At 38.5% G+C, this 18,939-nt stretch overlaps 1 protein-coding gene across 1 annotated transcript in view; it reads right to left on the reverse strand.

Moving 5' to 3' along the window:
- LOC129235498 (neuroendocrine convertase 2) overlaps positions 1 to 17,470 on the reverse strand; it is a 114,914-nt gene extending 97,444 nt beyond the window's left edge. The window contains exon 1 of the mRNA XM_054869367.1: positions 17,126 to 17,470. Within this exon, the coding sequence (XP_054725342.1) occupies positions 17,126 to 17,371 (246 nt within the window). The 5' untranslated portion in view covers positions 17,372 to 17,470. The remainder of the gene's footprint in view (positions 1 to 17,125) is intronic.
- Positions 17,471 to 18,939: the final 1,469 nt, after the last annotated feature.

The raw sequence follows: 18,939 nt of genomic DNA on the forward strand, positions 1-18,939 counted from the left end.
TCTACAAATGTAAATTTAGTCAACACATCTTCCAAGCAAAGTAGTCTAAAAACTACAATAGTATATAACAAATATATGTAATACAAATAACGAATGATCAGATTGGATGTACTTTTTCCAATATGGTTTTTTTGACAGATCACGTGTGAGTACTGTCAAAGTAAATACGTAATTTTTTTCAGTATTCATTGAAATTTCATCATGGAAAGACTTACGCCTCAACAACGTTTACAAATCGTACACTTGTATTACGAATATCGACGCTCTGTGAAAAGTGTTCATCGCTCGCTCAGGCCAACTTATGGTGCTCAGCGATAAGGGCCATTTTCGGCTTAATGGCTAAGTCAATAATCAAAATTACCATATTTGGGCTAAAGAGCAACCCGAATCCATTCAAGAACCAACCAACCGCCATTAAATCCATTGAAAACAAACAACCTATGGGTTGGAGGAATCATCGGCTCTTATTTCTTCAAACACGAGGCTAGCGGCAATGTAACAGTGAATGGCAAACGATATCGCGCCACGATAAACGACTTTTTGATGACGGAAATTGCAGCTCGTGACCTCCACAACATTTGATTCGAATAAGACTGCGGACGGCGCTACTTGATCAAATGAAGCTCAAACATACCATATTCCGCAGAATTCATTCAATGCTTGATTCGGTGAATAACGTCATTGTACAAAAATACAAAAACAACACTCTTCTTCTTCCTATTTTTTGACAGTCACCTTGGTGTGAGTTTGACAGGCAGTCAATTGACTGATAGTGTGAGTGCTTGGTATTGGCGGGGTTGCTATGCCAAATTAGAACTTTTATGGTAACAATAGAAAATCACAAAAAATACTAAATAATGTCTTTGACTTGGAAAATTTACAATAACCAATATTTTTAATATATTTCTTAGCTGTAATAATGCTTTTTACTGAGAAATACCTGAATCTTTGCGTCATTTTTTCCACTTTCTGTGAAATTTCATCATTTTTCATGCAACCCGCGTTTTGGAATCAGGTGATCTCAGCTGAGGGAATTTTTTGACAACCAGCTTTGAGGGTGTTTACTTATAACGGTACATATTATTGCGACACGTGTTCGCTTGTTACAAATTTCTATCGTTATTATTTAGTGCATGTTTACTCTTTGAGAATAAATGCCTCCACATGGAGTGTCAGGCATCAAAATAGCACTCCCGAGTGATGGTTCATATAAAAAAAATTATAGAAATAGTTACGGTGAAATATCTGCAATTGTCGACAGACCACGTGCTACCATCCAATCGGCGTGAAAACATATGAAAAGAATGGAACATTTAAAATGGTAAGAGGTAAAGGAAGAAACAAAATATTTTATGAGATAGGCGTGCGAATTAGGTTTGAGTAGGGAGTGCTGGCTGGCCTGTAAAATAATCTCACTTAGACCCCTAGTGTCCATTGCTATGTATATGGAGTCGAAGATATAATCTTATATAATTTACAATGCACGTCTTCGCGTGTTTTAACAAGCCGTTCAGCCTTTCGTCGCAATATCCTTGAAGGACGAGAAATATGTTGATCCTAGGCACATTTCGTCGAGTCCTACATAGAGCAGGGCAATGGCAAAGTAGGTGTTTCAAAGTAGCTCTAGCATTCACTTCGTTCGCTTTCACTCTGTACTAATCTCATTTTGGCTGTCATTCTCCTAGACAGGCTGCAAAATATTGATTGGAGTACTGACGGGACACTTATAAAATAATGCTTGCAGTTTTGGTATTCCAAGTTCTTAGCATAAATTTGGCAGTTTTGTACGAGGTTGAGTGCTCCTATACCGAGTGTGCATCCAGAGCTAGTTCCACATTTACTTCCGTTTTCAAAAAGGAGAGTGATGGGTTAAAGCTGTCCCACAAATCTTAGCCCAGCACCCAAGATTGCAGCAAGTCTTGAGGAAACTGGACGAGCAATTGTTAACCCGCAAACCATCAGAAATTACCTAAAATCAAAAGGAAACAACGGATGTGTTTCACGAAATAAATGGTTTTGGACACAATGGCAGCGAGCGAAGTAGGAATTCTTACATTTGTGCAAAGTACTACATATGGATTTCAATATTTATCCATTTTAAAAGCTAATTTAAAGCCAAGTGATAGAGAACTGGGACTCGGCTTGAATTTTAAGATGGTGCAAACAATGACCTCAAACATAGATATTAGCCTGTACGAACTCATATGCTTTACAATTGTTAGTCTATGCTCCCATATATTTTGATAGGCCTACGGGCACTCATGCATTGTAATCAATTTATTTGCTCACATATGCATGGATACTCCACAGAAGAACATTTTATCACACACATGCACAGACAAATAAAATAGGCATTGTTGCTTTATAGCAATACATACACACATGAGTATTGCACTAGCGAAAGCGTTTGAGAGAGATGCTTGATTCTATCGATTGGCGAGATCCTAACATTGCTCATAATGCTCGAATGTGCTTCAACAAATAAATATATAAATGAAATAAAATGAAGAACTGAATTACTACAGTCTAGCTTTTATCGATGCTATTTTATGTATTTTTTATTTATTTTATGTAAAAGTATTGATTTCCTATTGTTGCCAAAATATTTATGACTTCGCTTTGATTACGTCTGTATCTAAAAAATAGACACAAAAAGCCAAAAAATATTACAATAGTAAGTGACGTTGTCCAAATGGAGTCATACACACAAGAATTCGCAAATTGTTGTGCGATTGTTTAGATAATGGGTGATAAAATCACCTCAATAATGCACAAAAATAAAAAAAACGATACAAATTATGTATTTGCACATATGGCAAATAGATTTACGAAGTATACCCTTTATATTTAGGGAATAAAGAACAAAAACAAAAAAATTACTTTTTAATGTTTTTCAAGTTACGTTCCATGAAGACTGATTGTACATTTTTGTATGCGCTTGAAAAAGTGTTCATGCCTCTTTTCCCACTCCTGGGTTGGCAACTACAAGAAAAGGGTTTCAATACAAAAATTACTTCCGCTGGCATCGAATGATTTTGGGAACGCAAATTATTTTAGATGTGTGGGAATAAAAAGTAGTCGTTTCAACTGCCAAATCGCAGTTGCATGGCAGATAGTCCAATAATTGAGCTTACTAGTGCGTCAAATGGGTTCTTGGTTTAGACCAATATAGGAAGGATTGCATCGCCATGGCGAAAAACGATCTTTCTCTCGCGCTGTTCTTATTCCGAACAGACCTGCCGAACAACTAATTGTAGACAAAGCAGAAAAGTTGGTGTAAGGAGGCTTTCATTAAAACATATCCAGTAATTCCGATAAAACTCAAGCATTTGCCCCAAATCACGTTGAATTGCTTCGTGCATGAACAACTCTGTAATTTTTCCATTCGTCTTGGATGGCCTATACAGTAGATCAAGGATGATAGATTATCAGGTATGGCCAATTTGGTATGGTAAGAAACAAAATTGTGCGCGCAACTTCGGCTACCACGTCACTGGGTACTCGGCAGTCGGATTCTGCCCGCTCATTTCACACATATTCACACACTCGTCCAATCAGTCGCTGTTCAGACGGCAATGAGCACTATGAGTTTAGACTGTGTTGATTTTTCTTCGTATATCACCAACACAATCTCAGTTATTTCGTAAATAAACCCAAATAACGCCCGCCAATCAGCTCATTCTCTTAAAATCGCTCTGACCTCTGAGGTATTTTCACCATGCTTCGACAGCTAGGCTGTCGTTGAGACGGCACTAATTATCAGTGTAGTATGGCCAAGATGAGTGACCGACTGTACTGGATTCAGCTATATCGCCTTAAAGTTCCCTCTTTTGTATCATTACAGAATTAAAAATATAAAAATAAAAAACCTGTCTTACCTTAACTGCTCAAAACCTTATTACCAGTAATGCAAAATGTGAAATACTGTTGAGAAAAAGAATATAAAAAATAAACGGATTGATTTAGCAATTTAATAATAAAATACCAAAAAAATCCTAGAAATTCCAAATAAAAGTTGTGGAATTAGAAAATTAGAAATTAAAATTCTTCAGATTTTTTTTATGAAATTAAAAAAATGTATACGAGTATATATTGTGTTTGCCAGACAAAGATCTGTACATTTTTACAAAAATAATGAGTATCAACAAACATTGTCATAACTGGTCAAAATGTTGATTATCAATTTGTCGCGGGCTGTATGTTCGCATGCCCATACCATACATATGGATTTCGTTTCTCTAATACAATTTGACTGTTCGAAAATCATTCGTTATCTTGTGCCAATCCATCAAAAACATTCCAAAGTTAAAATGACACAATATTCATTAGATATTTTCGGCAAAAACCTGTCACTTCAACATTGATGGCATTTGAGTGTGATGAATCCACGTATTGAAAATATATCAAACCGTATTAATTGTGCGAAGATACCAAATTAAGCTTACACCCTTTTGGCCGAGCTCCTCCTCATACTTATGGCATACGTCTTGATGTTCCATCGACGAAAAGATGATGTGTGTCGATTCTCCTTTCACGGGTCTTTTCCCAAGACTTGGCGTATTGTGATGATCGATATTAATGCTAAAATCACAAAAAAAGATTGATTGTTGTTTCAGGAGCGTTAAAATATGGTCCAAAGTAAAAGTTTTACGCCGATCTTCGTAGATTTTTTCACACTGGGCTTTAATAAACATGGCAACAGGAGCGCAATGTTACACTGTTGTTCTGACCTCGATAAAATGTTTAAAATTAAATCTTCTCTAATAAGACCTTGCCGCTCTAAGCGTTAATACGATTTTGTAAAATAACTTTACTTGACTGATAATAGGCAGCAAATAAAGCAATGAAACTAAGTAAAGAAAAAAGACGACAAACCATTAAGACATTTCAGGAAGTCGGCAAAAAGCATCTTCTGTTACTTCGGGGAAATTAATTATTTTTTTAATATTACTTATACTTACATCACAAAGCAAACACAATCACACCAAATGACCACGCTCATATTGCTTTTATTATTGTAATCACTGATGCACCCAGAGCTCACATAACCATCCTATTCATTATCTTCTTTTGTTGTCCCTGTCATTCGTAGCAACTGCCAAGAACTCCTCAAGAGCTGACAGGATATCTTAAAGAAAAGAAAAACGAAGTCATACTGCTGAGGCTAGTGCAAACGACAACGCTCAGATATGTATGCACTTCTCATATTCCCAACGCTGTCACTTTTGCTTCTCTTTTTTCATTTTGCATTAGTGGATTCACGCATTTAATTAAAAATAAAACTGAGAAAAAAAGTCATCCAGCTTGTGCTTATGCCTCATGAAAATTAATCGAAATGCTAAATAGTTGCAGTATCTTTCAAGAAAACTTGTACAAAGAAAACTCTGCTACTGTAATATATGCAGAAGTAGTAGGGGAAATTAAACTTTGGCACATACCAACACTTCCACTGCCACAAAGCGACAGTTAGGATTATTGCAAAAGCAATAAGTACTCGCACTCGTACTTGTAGTCGCTTCATATACTCGTACTCGTGCTCGTACTAAGATGTTGTTGTAGTATTTGAAACAAAAACATGGCAAAAAAGTTGTGCCAAAAGACAAATGTTGACATAGATGTTATAAAGTAATACGCTGAGGGTATTCCAATGGATAACATAGCCAAGGTTGACCTATTTGTGTCATTGCTTCTACTCTGGAGCTGCTATGTAGCTATGCAACTACATGAATATGGTACATACATATTTAGAGCCGCGCGCAATCAAAGAGTATAAATATGTAGAAACAATTTTACATCGCCGACAATATCCGAATGGGTGGCGTCAAAAGCACCCCAACCTCTAAACACCTCATCGATTGGTAATGCCGACATTTGCTGCAAACCAATCCGGTGCATGACAGCATGAGCAAGTGCGACCGACGGAAACTCGCGTCCGGTAGCAGAATGGTAAAATCGAATCTAATTAAAGATAAATGAAAAATATAAAAAAACAACAACCTCTGCGTAGCTATTGAATGGTGGTGCGACCTTATTTCATTTTTTCATTTGATAACGGTGCGTTGACAAAGCAGTCACTCATTTCACTCAAATTGAGGCAACTACATTCAACAAATTATCATTGAAATTAAATTTCCTTTCATTATTAAAATTACGTGAGGTAATCTGGAATCGAGGAACGAACATTTCGTCGCCGTCGCGATAAAAGCTGCTAAGTCCACCGTTCAGTCAAAATAATTAACGACAGCCCACGTCAAACGATGGCACATCAACATTTCGAACAATTCTAACTATTTTCCTTTTCCTGTTTTAATTGTTTATTATGTTTTTATAAAATTTTGGCTCCTTATCGAGGCACTTCGAGGTTTGTACATAAATTAGAAAAATTCCATGAACTTTTCATCCCAACGCCACGATTGATAGTTGGAGTTTCTAGAAAGAGTTTTGGTGTCCAGTTTGACAGCCCATTAAATTTGTGTATACTACAGTGCAAGTTTGAAGTTGCTAAAAAATCCCGTTAATTTTTTATAATTTTTTTCTTGTGCGTATTTTTCCTATATTACAAATGCATGGCATTCTTTTTTCATTTATAATTTAAAACTTAAGCGAAAAAATTGTGTTTTGTAAGGTCAATAAATAGAGTATGCATAGGGTTGCCAAAGAGTATTTTTAAAATTTGAAGGTAGGTAGTGGTTTAGAATAGCCAACTCACTAAGACCATATATGTAGGTCCGTTGTGGTACTGTTGTGTAATACGGGATCCTTAGTGATTATTCATCACTGGAACCCTTTAGACGTTCTTGTGAAGTGTAGGATAGGTTTTATCCCAACACCGGATAGTTCCGAAACGAGTAAAACAAGGGTGCTTTCCTTATAACCTTGCTCTATTCCTAGCTAAGGTTGGACAATTACAGAAGAAGTGTTCTACTGTTTCTTCCTCTTCCTCGTCTCTACAGTATTCATGGGGAAATACCCCTAGCCTAGGAAAGTGCCTACCTAACAGCCACTGCCTAACCCAAGCCACGACCTTCGAGATGTTCTCTCTTGAGCAATTTTCCTGACCGTTTCTTATATATTTACGACCAAATTAGCCTGGTTGTGACACAAGTATTTCCTTGCCTCCATGACCTATTGACCTCCTGGAGAATATTATTTTTTATCCTTGATTTACAAGTTGCCATAGGAATTCCGATATTATCTCTGTTTTCAAGCAGACACTGGCTAGCTCCTCGGCCTGGCAATTACCCCATACAAATCTGACCTTGAAGATGATTCCAATATCATTTAGAGCTGTCAGACACTCCTAACCATCCTTTGATCTAAGTATAACTGCCTCCATTGATTTGATGGCCGCCTGACTATTCGAGAAGATATTTAACGTAGTGTTCGTTACGATAGACGCTGCTTGGTAGACGCTACAATAGTTCAGAAGTCGGACAGATAATTCTAATCCTAATTCTTTCGAAAAAACTCCATAGTCTACTTTATTTTCTAGCTTGAATCCATCCGTGTAAAAATTTCTCTCCCCTCTTCTCAATGGTCTTTTAGTTTACCACTCTCTTATTGATGGGATGTTAGTCTTTAAGAGCCTATCGAAGGTGGGTTTAATGATAGCGTAGTCGATTTCTTGATTAAAACTACTCTTAGTATGTAGTATAGAAGCGTAGCCGAACTGCCGGATCTTCCATAGCTCCATACTATTAAGTTAAGGTGCTGAAACGGCGCCCACGTGTTTTCCTACCAGATTTAGAGTAGGCAAGTTGACTAGCACCTCGAGTCCTTAATTTGGGGTAGTATTTAAAGCGCCGGTGATGCATAAAAACGTAGTTCTTTGGACTTTGCTTAGCAGTTTCTTATAACTTGCTTTTTGAGTTGATGGCCATCACACAAGTATTCCATATAGCGAAATATGCCGAGCTACCGAAGTGTAAAGCCAAGTGTTGATGTTTTTTCGCTCTATTGAAAAATTTTACTAAAAGAAGTTAGCAGATTTACGTTGGCGGCGACGATACTCCATATACGCCTACTGGTTAGCGTATTATACAACCCTCTGTACAACCCCTCCTCTGTACCTTCCTATTGCAGAAGCTGTGGAGATCCTGCAGAAAAAGAAACTGTTGAGCACTTTCTCTGCAAATGGCCGGATCTGGTGGCTAGTGTGCCCTTTGGGGATGGCTTGAAGAAATTCTCCAGCCTAGATCCCTTTTCTCTCCTCCACTACATGAACTGCACTGGATGACTCTAGACGGTTTTCTCTTCCCTAAATTTACTCGCAGGTTGTCATCCAGATTATCGTATTAAAACGGCGCGTAAGTGCTACTTGTAGTGTACCTGGGGTACTTTTGCCATCTGATCCACTTACCAGAATGGTACTGCGAGTAATTCATCGTGTCAATTGGTATAAATAAATATTGAAGAAATTCAGGCACGTTGGTGCAAAGTACGTCAACGACATCGTAACAGGTGATGAATCTTGGATCTATGCATATGAGCCGGAAACAGAATAGCAAGCGACAGTATGGGTGTTTCAAGACGGGCTTAATCCAACAAAAGTTGCTCGCGGAAGAAGAACATAACAGCAAATGGTCGTCTGTTTTTTCAGAAAATCTGGTCATGTCTCAATTGTGACGCTAAAGAAACTTTAAACAATTCAATTCGGAGTTGTGCTCAATCATTTATTTGTCAGAAGTTTTCGGAGAATTCAGAAAAGCCGACCGCCAAAGACGAATCATACTTCGCCAAAACAATGCGAGTTCTCATTTATTGGCTCACACAAGAGACTTTTAGAGCACTCAAAAGATCGAACTCTCTTCCGCCTTACAGCACTGATTTGGCCCCTAATGATTTTTTTGTTCCTGAAGCCTTTAGACAGCTCGTTTCGTAAGTATCCACTTCTAAATGGCAAAAGTGCTTTGAAAATTGGTTCAAGCGAATGCAGAAGTGTATTGACTTCGAAGGTGAATATTATGAAAGACAATAAAACCATTTTCGTTTCTTCATTATTGGGCGCAAAAGATAAAATTCACCCATCGTATTAGTTGCAACAATGAACCGCAAGTAGTTCGTAGATCCAAAGAGATTTGATACGACAGCCGGAAAACTTAGCACAATATAGTCGTACTATGTATTACTTAAGGACCGAAAGAGGAATGCAACGGGACCGCAGATAACGAGTAGAAGGGTGGGGATCAACTGATCCACTTGCGTCGGAAAATTGGGTCTATTAAACACAATTACGACGGGACAGTTTCAGCTAACATTTTGTGGTTACAATAAAATTAATTGTGTAGCGTTCGCTGCAATTCTGTTCAAGGAGTCAAAATAGCACAAATTTCACCCAGAGAGCTTTGCGAGGCTGTTTTAATTGGACTAAAAAGAGTCAGAGATTGGCAAATGTGCTTTCACGGAAGTACCGATTTTTTTGTTCTCTTTTTCGAACTATTTGTGCGATAATTTTTCGGAAAAGGATTTTGGTCTTAGAATTATCTATTAAATCTATTGAAACTTTTAACTTTTCAATGTCTCCCAATGTTTTAGAATCTGTCCAATTACATTTTCAATGTCAGTTTTTATAATTACCTAATAAATAAAGTCAAATTAATGATTCTCAAATTTTGTATCCGAAAAGCCACCAAATATTGGTTGTACAACAAGGCTAAGCAAGCACAATCTGCTAAACTACTGGCCTTGTTGTATAGCACGTGTTATGGTTTGTACTATTTATACATGAGAATGAAAAGATAAGCAGACAAACATACATACATACATTCATCCATACATATGAGCAAAGATATGAGCTTTACAGTTAAGCAGTGCATTTATCTATGCTTTCTTGCTATACTTTCATACGTTATTGACTTAAATTTCTAAAGTACTTTGAAGGTGCTAATACTCCTTTTTTCTTAAAAAATCTTCTTGGGACTTTTATTCACCATATCTTATCTTTCACGAACGATCTTATGGTGTGGGTGCAAAATTACCCATTCCAAAAATTGTATCGAAAATCATTCCCAGAATTCGCCCTTACTAAAAGACACTTCAATATACATTCTGTGAAAAAAATCACGGGAAATGTTCATTTAAAAATTCGTTTAAAAAACGCGCGTTACACAGATGTCTAAATTTTTTTGCTGAAATGTTGGTACAGGTGTCCTCTATAGTGTCGCAGAATTTGAGCGTGATCTGTATTAGTTTGTTTATATCTGTCAACCGCAATTGTGCTCAGCGATTTTCACTATGAATAAAAATATCGAACAAAGAATTTGTCTTAAATTTTGTGATTTTGTTTTGTGAACGGTGTTTCGTGTGCCAAATCGTTGAAAATGTTGCAGAAAGCCTGTGGCGAGTGTGCTTTATCAAAAACATGGGTCTACGAGTGGTATAAGGATTTTGCAGAGAGTAGAGAAGTCGTGGAAGATTTGCCCCGATCTAGTCGCCCATCAACGTCTTCAACGGATGAAAACGTCGACAAAGTCAAGGAAATGGTGCTGGAAACCATAATTTTAGTTTGAGAGAGGTAGCTCGTGACTTTAATGTGTCTCACAAATCAATTCGCAACATTTTACACCATCAATTGGGCATGAGACGCGTGGCTGCTCGACTCATTCCAAGAGAGAAATGCATCAGAAGAAGGTGGCTGAAGACATGCTTGAGCAAGTGAATTCCGACCCGTTTATCAAGCGCATCATAACAGGTGATGGGACGTGGGCACATGAGTCCGAGATACAAACCACTCAATATGCAACCAGGCGGCTGAATGACGCTATCCACATGAGCCGAAACCCATAAAACCACGTCAAAGTCGGTCACAAGTGAGAGACATGCTACTCGTTTTCTTTGATTATCAAGGTTTTGTGCACTCAGAATTTGTTGCAAATGCTTCTACGATAAATAAAGAATATTATTTGGAAGTTATGCGACGTTTGAGAGAGAATGTGCGTAGGAAACGGCCCAATTTATGGAAAGAACCCCCATGGATCTTGCACCATGATAACGCACCGTCTCATAAGGCTCATATTGTGAACACTTTTTGGACCAAAACCTCGACAAATATCATCGTAACTGTGACTTTTTTTCCTTTTCCCTAAACTTAAATTGCCACTCCGCGGACGCCGCTTTGAGTCGATAGAGGCCATTAAAGAGAATTCGCTGAAGGAGCTGAAGAAGATCTCTTCAAACGCGTTTAAAAGGTGCTTTGACGTCTGGACTAATCACTGGCAAATGTATGTATGAGTATTGCCTCCAATGGAGCCTACTTTGAAGGCGACAAAATAAATTTTGATGGTTAAACAATTATTTTGCGTTTTATTGAACAACTCCCGGAAATTTTATAACAGAATATAAAATATTAATACAGATGATTATCAAGAAATTTAATTTCCTATGTAACAAAGCAAGTGTCAGTAAAAAATATTGAGTATTTTTTGTACAAACCCTACGAATTGTTACGCTTGTGGTGGGCGGTATTCTGTCACAAACACTGGCAAAAAGTCAATGTAAAAAAGTCTGCTAAACTCAGTCGAACTGTGTACGGATTATCCTATTGCACATATGAAATTCACATAACCAAGCAAGTAGCGTCGACGAATACAAGGATTGTCGGTTTATTGACTCGTAATTGGTTGACGCAACCATTTATATCTACAGGTATCCTTTGGTAATTTTTAAAGGTCATAATTTTTGTATGAAATATTAAATGATGCACATAATACTAAAAAACAATTTTTCAATTTCAGTGAAACCATCGAAGTGTAAATGATACCGTTACATTGCATTCAAATAATTAATTCATACATAAAAGTATTTTTTACAGATTGAGTTTTCATACTGCGTTAATCCGCTTCCGTAAAAATGAAAAAAAAATATATATAAATAAAAATAAAATGCCAGCAAGTTTCGTTGTTAGCAAACGGCTTAAAAATTACTACATGGATTTCTATACATTTTTTTTTTAATTTTTTTCAGGTCGTGACATAGCTGCAAACTGAAGCGACGGGTGGCGCTGCCAATGTCGTCCAATTTTGTTCAAACTCAGAATATATACAAATATTGCATATATTGAATACAGGGTGCATTCTGCAGTAGAGGACATGCATATATGTGGCTATAACTTCCCGTAACCATTATTTTTCAGATAAGGCCTGGAGGACTACTTGTACAACTTGACTCAAGAAATGAGGAGACATGCAGTTATCGTCGCTTCCGTATGCAAATCACACCGGTTTAGAAATCTCTAATTTTCTTATGCCCGCCCGTTCGTGTATAAATTGAAAGCATCAGGCGGCGATGCAGAATCTGTTGTAAAACGATCGAAGAACGTTTTGACACTGTCCGATATGCCGAATTTATTCAACAACCGAATTTATTTATTGACGAAGAGCCTTCAAAATCAATAAGGATCTTTACGAGGGAGCTTAACGCTTCCGGGGGCCTTATCCGTCGAGTTGCTCATGAAGAACTCCGATATAAATCCTATGTAATGCGCAAACACGTGAACAGCGAGTTATCCAATCAAAACGTCTTCTAAACAAAATTAAATACCCTGAAGCGCCTAAGATGTTATGGTTTTTTTTTTCTGAGGAAAAAAATATTGGCCAATACCAAAAGACCAACCACGGTCTTGCACACGAAGTTTCCACCACATTTCTGTACTCAAGGATTTCGAGTGAATTCTGCTGCACATATCAAGGTTCTAAAGACAGTAGTGAAACCCTGGATTGAGCAGTGCCAGCCCATACATCTTTCTGCAAGACTCTGTTGTTTCACACAAAATGCTGGCAACACAATTTTGGATGGATGGAAATCGCCAGGACCACATAACACCGAACATATGGCCACCTAAGTTCCCAGACCTTAATCCCTTTTATTTCTATGTATGCGACTTAGTTGAGCGTGAAATCAGTGCATCTCCATTGCACCATTCGGGAGTGCGTATTTCCGAGCCACTCGTATTTATGAAAAGTCCATGCATTTTCAACATATAGTTTCTGTTTCTGCCGCTAAGTTTTTATCTGTCTATCAATGAAATACGAGGTGTGTTTAAAAAGCTAAGTAACTTTTTATTTTTCTCAAACAAATTTATATTATGTATTTTGGCCGCCGTAGCCAAATGGGTTGATGCGTGACTACCATTCGTAATTCAGAGAGAACGTACGTTCGAATCTCGGTGGAACACCAAAATTAATAAAAAGTTTTTTCTAATAGCGGTCGCCTCTCGCCAAGCAATGGCGAATCCCCGAGTGTATTTCTGCCATGGAAAAGCTCCTCAAAAATTTCCGTTCGGAGTCGGCTTGAAACTGTAGGTCCCTCCATTTGCGGAACAACATCAAGACGCATGCCACAAATAGGAGAGGGAGCTCGGACAAACACCCAAAAATACATATATATACCCAATTATATATATATATATACATATATATAATATTAACCACAGATGTAAGTAAAATAGGCTTGTGTTAACGCATTTTTCAATCCTTAAACTACCTCTGACTAAAAAGTGGGTTTGATATGGGCTGTGGTCCTCCCACGATGCGGATGTTATATCTCTCTATCCGCAAGCTGTTGTTTGAAGGTCGTGCCAGGGCAACCTTTCCAAGTAGGTGGGATGCTGGTACCTCCGTCTTCACTGTCGGCTCTAAGATGGAATCGAGAGTCAGAGCAGAAGTTTTCTCTAAATCAGCTGTTAACATTTTTTCCAATAGTGAAGCCGCGATCAAGGCTCTCACTATGCCATGGCGTAGATCCTAACCGGTCAACTCCTATAAGAAAGAAATCAAATCTCTTAGGTGTGCAGGTAACATTTCTCTGATCTGGGTTCCAGTACATAGGAACATAGAGGGAAATGAAATTACTTTTGAGCTTGCCAGGCCGATTAAATTGATCTCAGAGATCTCTTACCCGGTCATCGGAATCCCTCTGTCTGTTGTAAAAGGAGGATTGCACAACTTATTTCTCGGGAAAGCACAGAAAAGATGGAGCTCCATTTCTTCATGTGCTATTTTGAAAACTCTTTGGCCCCAGTCCAATAAATGTAGGACGCAGAAAGTTCTAGGCACTCCACACCATGCAATTTCCAAACTCGTAGCTGTGTTTACCCGCCATTTGACGATCGCAAACTCGCAGAAAATCTAGGTTTGCCATTTAACCGCCATTGCAGAAGCTGTTCGGACCTTTCAGAAAAGAAGACTGTTGAGCACTTTCTCTGTAAATGCCTGTGTTTGGCAGCTAAATGGTTAAGGCCAATGGTTGCTCCTTTCTTCAACAACCTGGGTTGGCTGTAGATATCTGCCCGTTGGATGTATCTTAATGGTATCAAAACGGCGCTTTACTGCTGCTTGGGGAGTGCCGGACTGGTATTTCAACCATTTCACCTACCACGTTATCGCAGAAAAATGTATAGAGAAAAGGTTTATAACGAGTACGACGACGAAACATTCAAGCGGAATCGGAATAATGATCATTATTCGATTCTGAGCAAGGCACGTTTAACAGTTAGTAGCTGAAGAGCAGCTGGTTTGAATTTCTTTTCTCTAAACTGTCAGTTTTTGCTAATAGATTTCGACGTTCTAGGAATCGAAAGCAACAACAAAACGTGGCTCTTGTTGTTTTTGCTTTACTGCCACTACCTGTTCAATGTGCCCTGATTGTAATAATATGTAAGTATGAGCTCAAAATATTCAACTGGTAAAAATAAATAATAATAAAACTTGAGTGGAACTGAATGCATGAAGAATTAATATAAAATAATTTATTTTATTTTTTTGTAATAGGACTATGAATAAGTTCCTTGCGGTTTTACAACAGATGGCGTAACTTGATTATTATTCCATCGATCCACATTTCCAAACATTCATTGGAGAGCTACTGTCGTAAGGCACAAACGTCAGTATAAGTTTTTTATTTGAAGCGTAAACAACAATATTTTTACCACACTTGAAAATGTCGAATTTCGTGCCAAATAATGTGTTTTTGCGGGGAATTCTTCTTCATTATTTTAATATGAAGAAAAAAGCAGCCGAAAGTCATCGTATCTTGGTGGAAGTTTATGGTGAGCATGCTCTAGCTGAGCGAACGTGCCAGAAGTGGTTTGCACGCTTTAAAAGTGGTGATTTTGGCTTGGAAGACGAAGAACGCGAGGGTGCGCCGCCAAAGTTCATGGATACCGAATTGGAGGAATTGCTCGATCAAGATCCGGCTCAAACGCAAGAAGAGGTTGCAAAAACTTTGGGAGTTGATCAATCAACCATTTCCAAACGTTTAAAAGCCATGGGAATGATCCGAAAGGTAGGCCATTGGGTGCCGTATGAATTGAAGCCAAGAGACGTTGAACGCCGTTTTATGGCATGCGAACAACTGCTTCAACGGCACAAAAGGAAGGGTTTTTGCATCGAATTGTGACTGGCGATGAAAAGTGGGTCCATTACGACAATCCAAAACGTCGGGCAACGTATGGATACCCTGGCCATGCTTCAACATCGACGTCGGCGCAGAATATTCATGGCCTGAAGGTTATGCTGTGTATCTGGTGGGACCAGCTGGGTGTTGTGTATTATGAGCTACTGAAACCGAATGAAACGATTACGGGGGATGTCTACCGACGACAATTGATGCGTTTGAGCCGAGCACTGCGAGAAAAACGGCCGCAATACGCCGATAGACACGACAAAGTTATTTTGCAACATGACAATGCTCGGCCACATGTTGCACAAGTGGTCAAAACATACTTAGAAACGCTCAAATGGGATGTCCTACCCCACCCGCCGTATAGTCCAGACCTTGCGCCATCCGATTACTATCTCTTCCGATCGATGCAACATGGCCTGGCTGACCAGCACTTCCGTAATTACGATGAAGTCAAAAAATGGATCGATTCGTGGATTGCGGCAAAACCGACCGAATTTTTCACAAAGGGAATCCGTGAATTGCCAGAAAGATGGGAAAAAGTAGTAGTAAGCGATGGACAATACTTTGAATATTAAATTTGTAACCATTTTACGTCAATAAAGTTTCAAATTTCGAAAAAAAACCGCACGAACTTATTCATAGTCCTATTAATATTTCAAAAATTTTATTTTTAATTCAAACTCTAAGCAAAGTTGCAAAGCAAAGAAGCTGGGGATGAATGTCAGCACAACAACAGCAGCAAGACAGCTTATTGGGCTTGTTCGAAAGTAATATCTTTATGTGCAAAAGCGCAAACAAGAAAAAAAAATCAAGAAACATACGGGTACTCATCTTCCAATGTAACAATAAGACATACGCATCATACCTTTGTTTGCTAGAAACAAAAACTTACATAAAAATAAAGCACAAGTGCCGAAAAGTATGCTAAACAATGCGCTAAACAACGCGAAAAATAATTTAAATGCAAAACAAGTTCCCCACCACAGCAAATTCGTTGAAAATCATAAAAATCCTTAAGCCAACAGTTTTTGCATCTTCACGCTCCCCTCCTTCTGTATGCCTATCCAGCTGAACACGCGCGTATAATCGCACACTTATACATACCTACGAATGCAAAGATGGAGCACACACACTCATATTTCTATACATTGGCGGCGGTACACAAGCATACCTATACACGTGCGTGTGTGTTCATGCTTATATACGCATATACAAACATATTTACATACATACGTATGCGCATATTTATAGACTGCCCGTCAGTTAACATACTGAGAGATTGCGAGGTGTTTGACGCGTTTGAACTTTCATTATTTTTTCCTTATTTTTCTTATTTTCCTTCCTTGTTATTTATTTATTTTCTGGTTGGTATGCTATTTTATTTGCTTTGTTGGCTTCTGCTCACTTCGACGCTGTATCGTTCACCATTGCAAGGGTTAAAGAATGTGTCGCTATAGTGTTGCAAGTTACTGGAAACAAATTGATTTTTCCCGCAGGCGAAAAACAAAAATCACAACAAAAACACTTAACACTTAAAACTCAAGTGATTTCGACACATGAATGCATAAAATATACGTACGTGCTCACACACGTACGCATAACTTCAGCAGCAGCAGTAGCTGCACACTTTTAGGCTGAGGAAACCCATATATTAAACAGACGATATGTAGAAAAAACACAACTTTTAAGGAAGTTTGTACTCTGATTCATACGCTTTTGTACTTACGGGTCCAATATTATCGAATCCATAGCGCGTTGCTACTTCGCCAGCAAAGTCATTGTCAACGCTGCGCCTGAAACGCACCAAAAATGAGCTAGTGAATACGTCATTCCTGCCATTAAGCGGGGTGGCATGAGCACCGTTTCCGCTCGTGGCCGCTATGGTGGGCACATTAATAGCGAATACCAATGTTAGCGAGCATGCCAGAAACATTAGTGCGCCCGAAGGATTGCACCATGCAGCCAATACCATTGCACACTAATCGGAATCCCTACTTCTGCCTTTGCGACGCTTTCCAGAGCCGCTCTGTTTCACTCGAAGAATTCCTATTCGTTTGAATAATTATTGTTTATCGTCGTTGATGACGTCGACTGTGTCACGATTTTTAATGATTATTGGTGTTGTTTTTTTTTTTTGTTTTTTAGTTTTTTGTGTTTTAGGGCAATGTTTTTATTGTTCGCGTGATGTAAATTGTGCGCTTATTCTAATTTGTTTTCACCAGTGGCGATTTCACACTTCACTCTCTCGCCATGTAAACAGGAATTTAGGTGGGCAACACTGCTCCAAATTATACAGACATAATTTTTGACACTTGCCAAATTTAGCTGAGACTAACTAAAATGCATACACGGAGCTGAGCGCGTGCAGCGTGGCAAATTCTTTATATTTCTTCACACAAACAGCTGATATGCTGAAAAATTCAATGGTGGAATGCCAAAAAGTATGCAACAAAAGTTCTTTTTTATTAATTTTTGGTGATAAGTTTTCGTGAATTCGCGTTTAAATTACACTACAACTTCCACCATATATTTTGGAAGTTCTCTCTTTCCTCCTTGAGTTTCTCTCTATTCACAAACTGTAAAAATGATGTGCCGCTTTTAGCCGTAAATTCGAACTTAACTGCTACACTAACCAAACGAAACTGTTCAACTTTCGCTCAGCGAACGCTATAATGAATACCAAACAGTGAAAGCAGATGCCGCAAAAAAAGCAAAACGATGTCTGCATATGCAGCAGAAAAGCTTACAAAAAAGCTCACATCACAATGGTACTCCTGAGACGTCTAACCACCAAACCGGCTGGCAAAGTGTTCAGCGTTCAGACATCCAACCCCACTTGTTGTGCTGCGTTGCCTGCCCTGCCTGATGTTGTTTGGTTAACGGACTTCATTCACATTGCAAACGCGAAATCATCTGCTCAGTTTAGAGGTTGCCACCGTTCGTGCCCCTACCACCACACAGCACTTCAATGTCAATTGCTGGAGTAACTCCGCAACACTTCAATATTCGCAACATTTGTTTAGTCGGTTGAATGGGACGCGCGGTATATGCGTGGCCACGCACTTTCCTCTTGCGGTAGGTATTGCGCCTAAGTGTATGCTCACACATAATCGTAATATACGAGTACATACACATGTGCGCATAACCAAAGGCATCAAAGCATATGAAAACAGCAAGAAGCTGCATTAACAAAACCTAAAAGCAGACGAAAACAAATTAGTATATTTTTGCGTTCACAAACACACGTAAGCATGTTCATATGTGTGCATATAAAGGGTGCTTCTAGAGGTATACAAATTTTGAAACCGAATAAAATACATAAATATCAGGCCAATAGAGCCAATGTGTTGACTTTATTAAAAATTTATTTCAAACCGTTAGACTTTAAAATTTATTTCGAACATTCAGACAGGGTGACTCGAAAGTAGTGCAGTCTGAAAGTTGCAGTCTAGGACGGGGGTTGATGTCGTATAAAATGCGATGAAGCGAGCTTTATTTTTTTATTGACGTAACGACAACTCAATAATGACTTCTGGATTC

The sequence above is a fragment of the Anastrepha obliqua genome, chromosome 1 (assembly GCF_027943255.1).
Source record: "Anastrepha obliqua isolate idAnaObli1 chromosome 1, idAnaObli1_1.0, whole genome shotgun sequence".
In the NCBI taxonomy this organism is placed as follows: Eukaryota; Metazoa; Arthropoda; class Insecta; order Diptera; family Tephritidae; genus Anastrepha; species Anastrepha obliqua.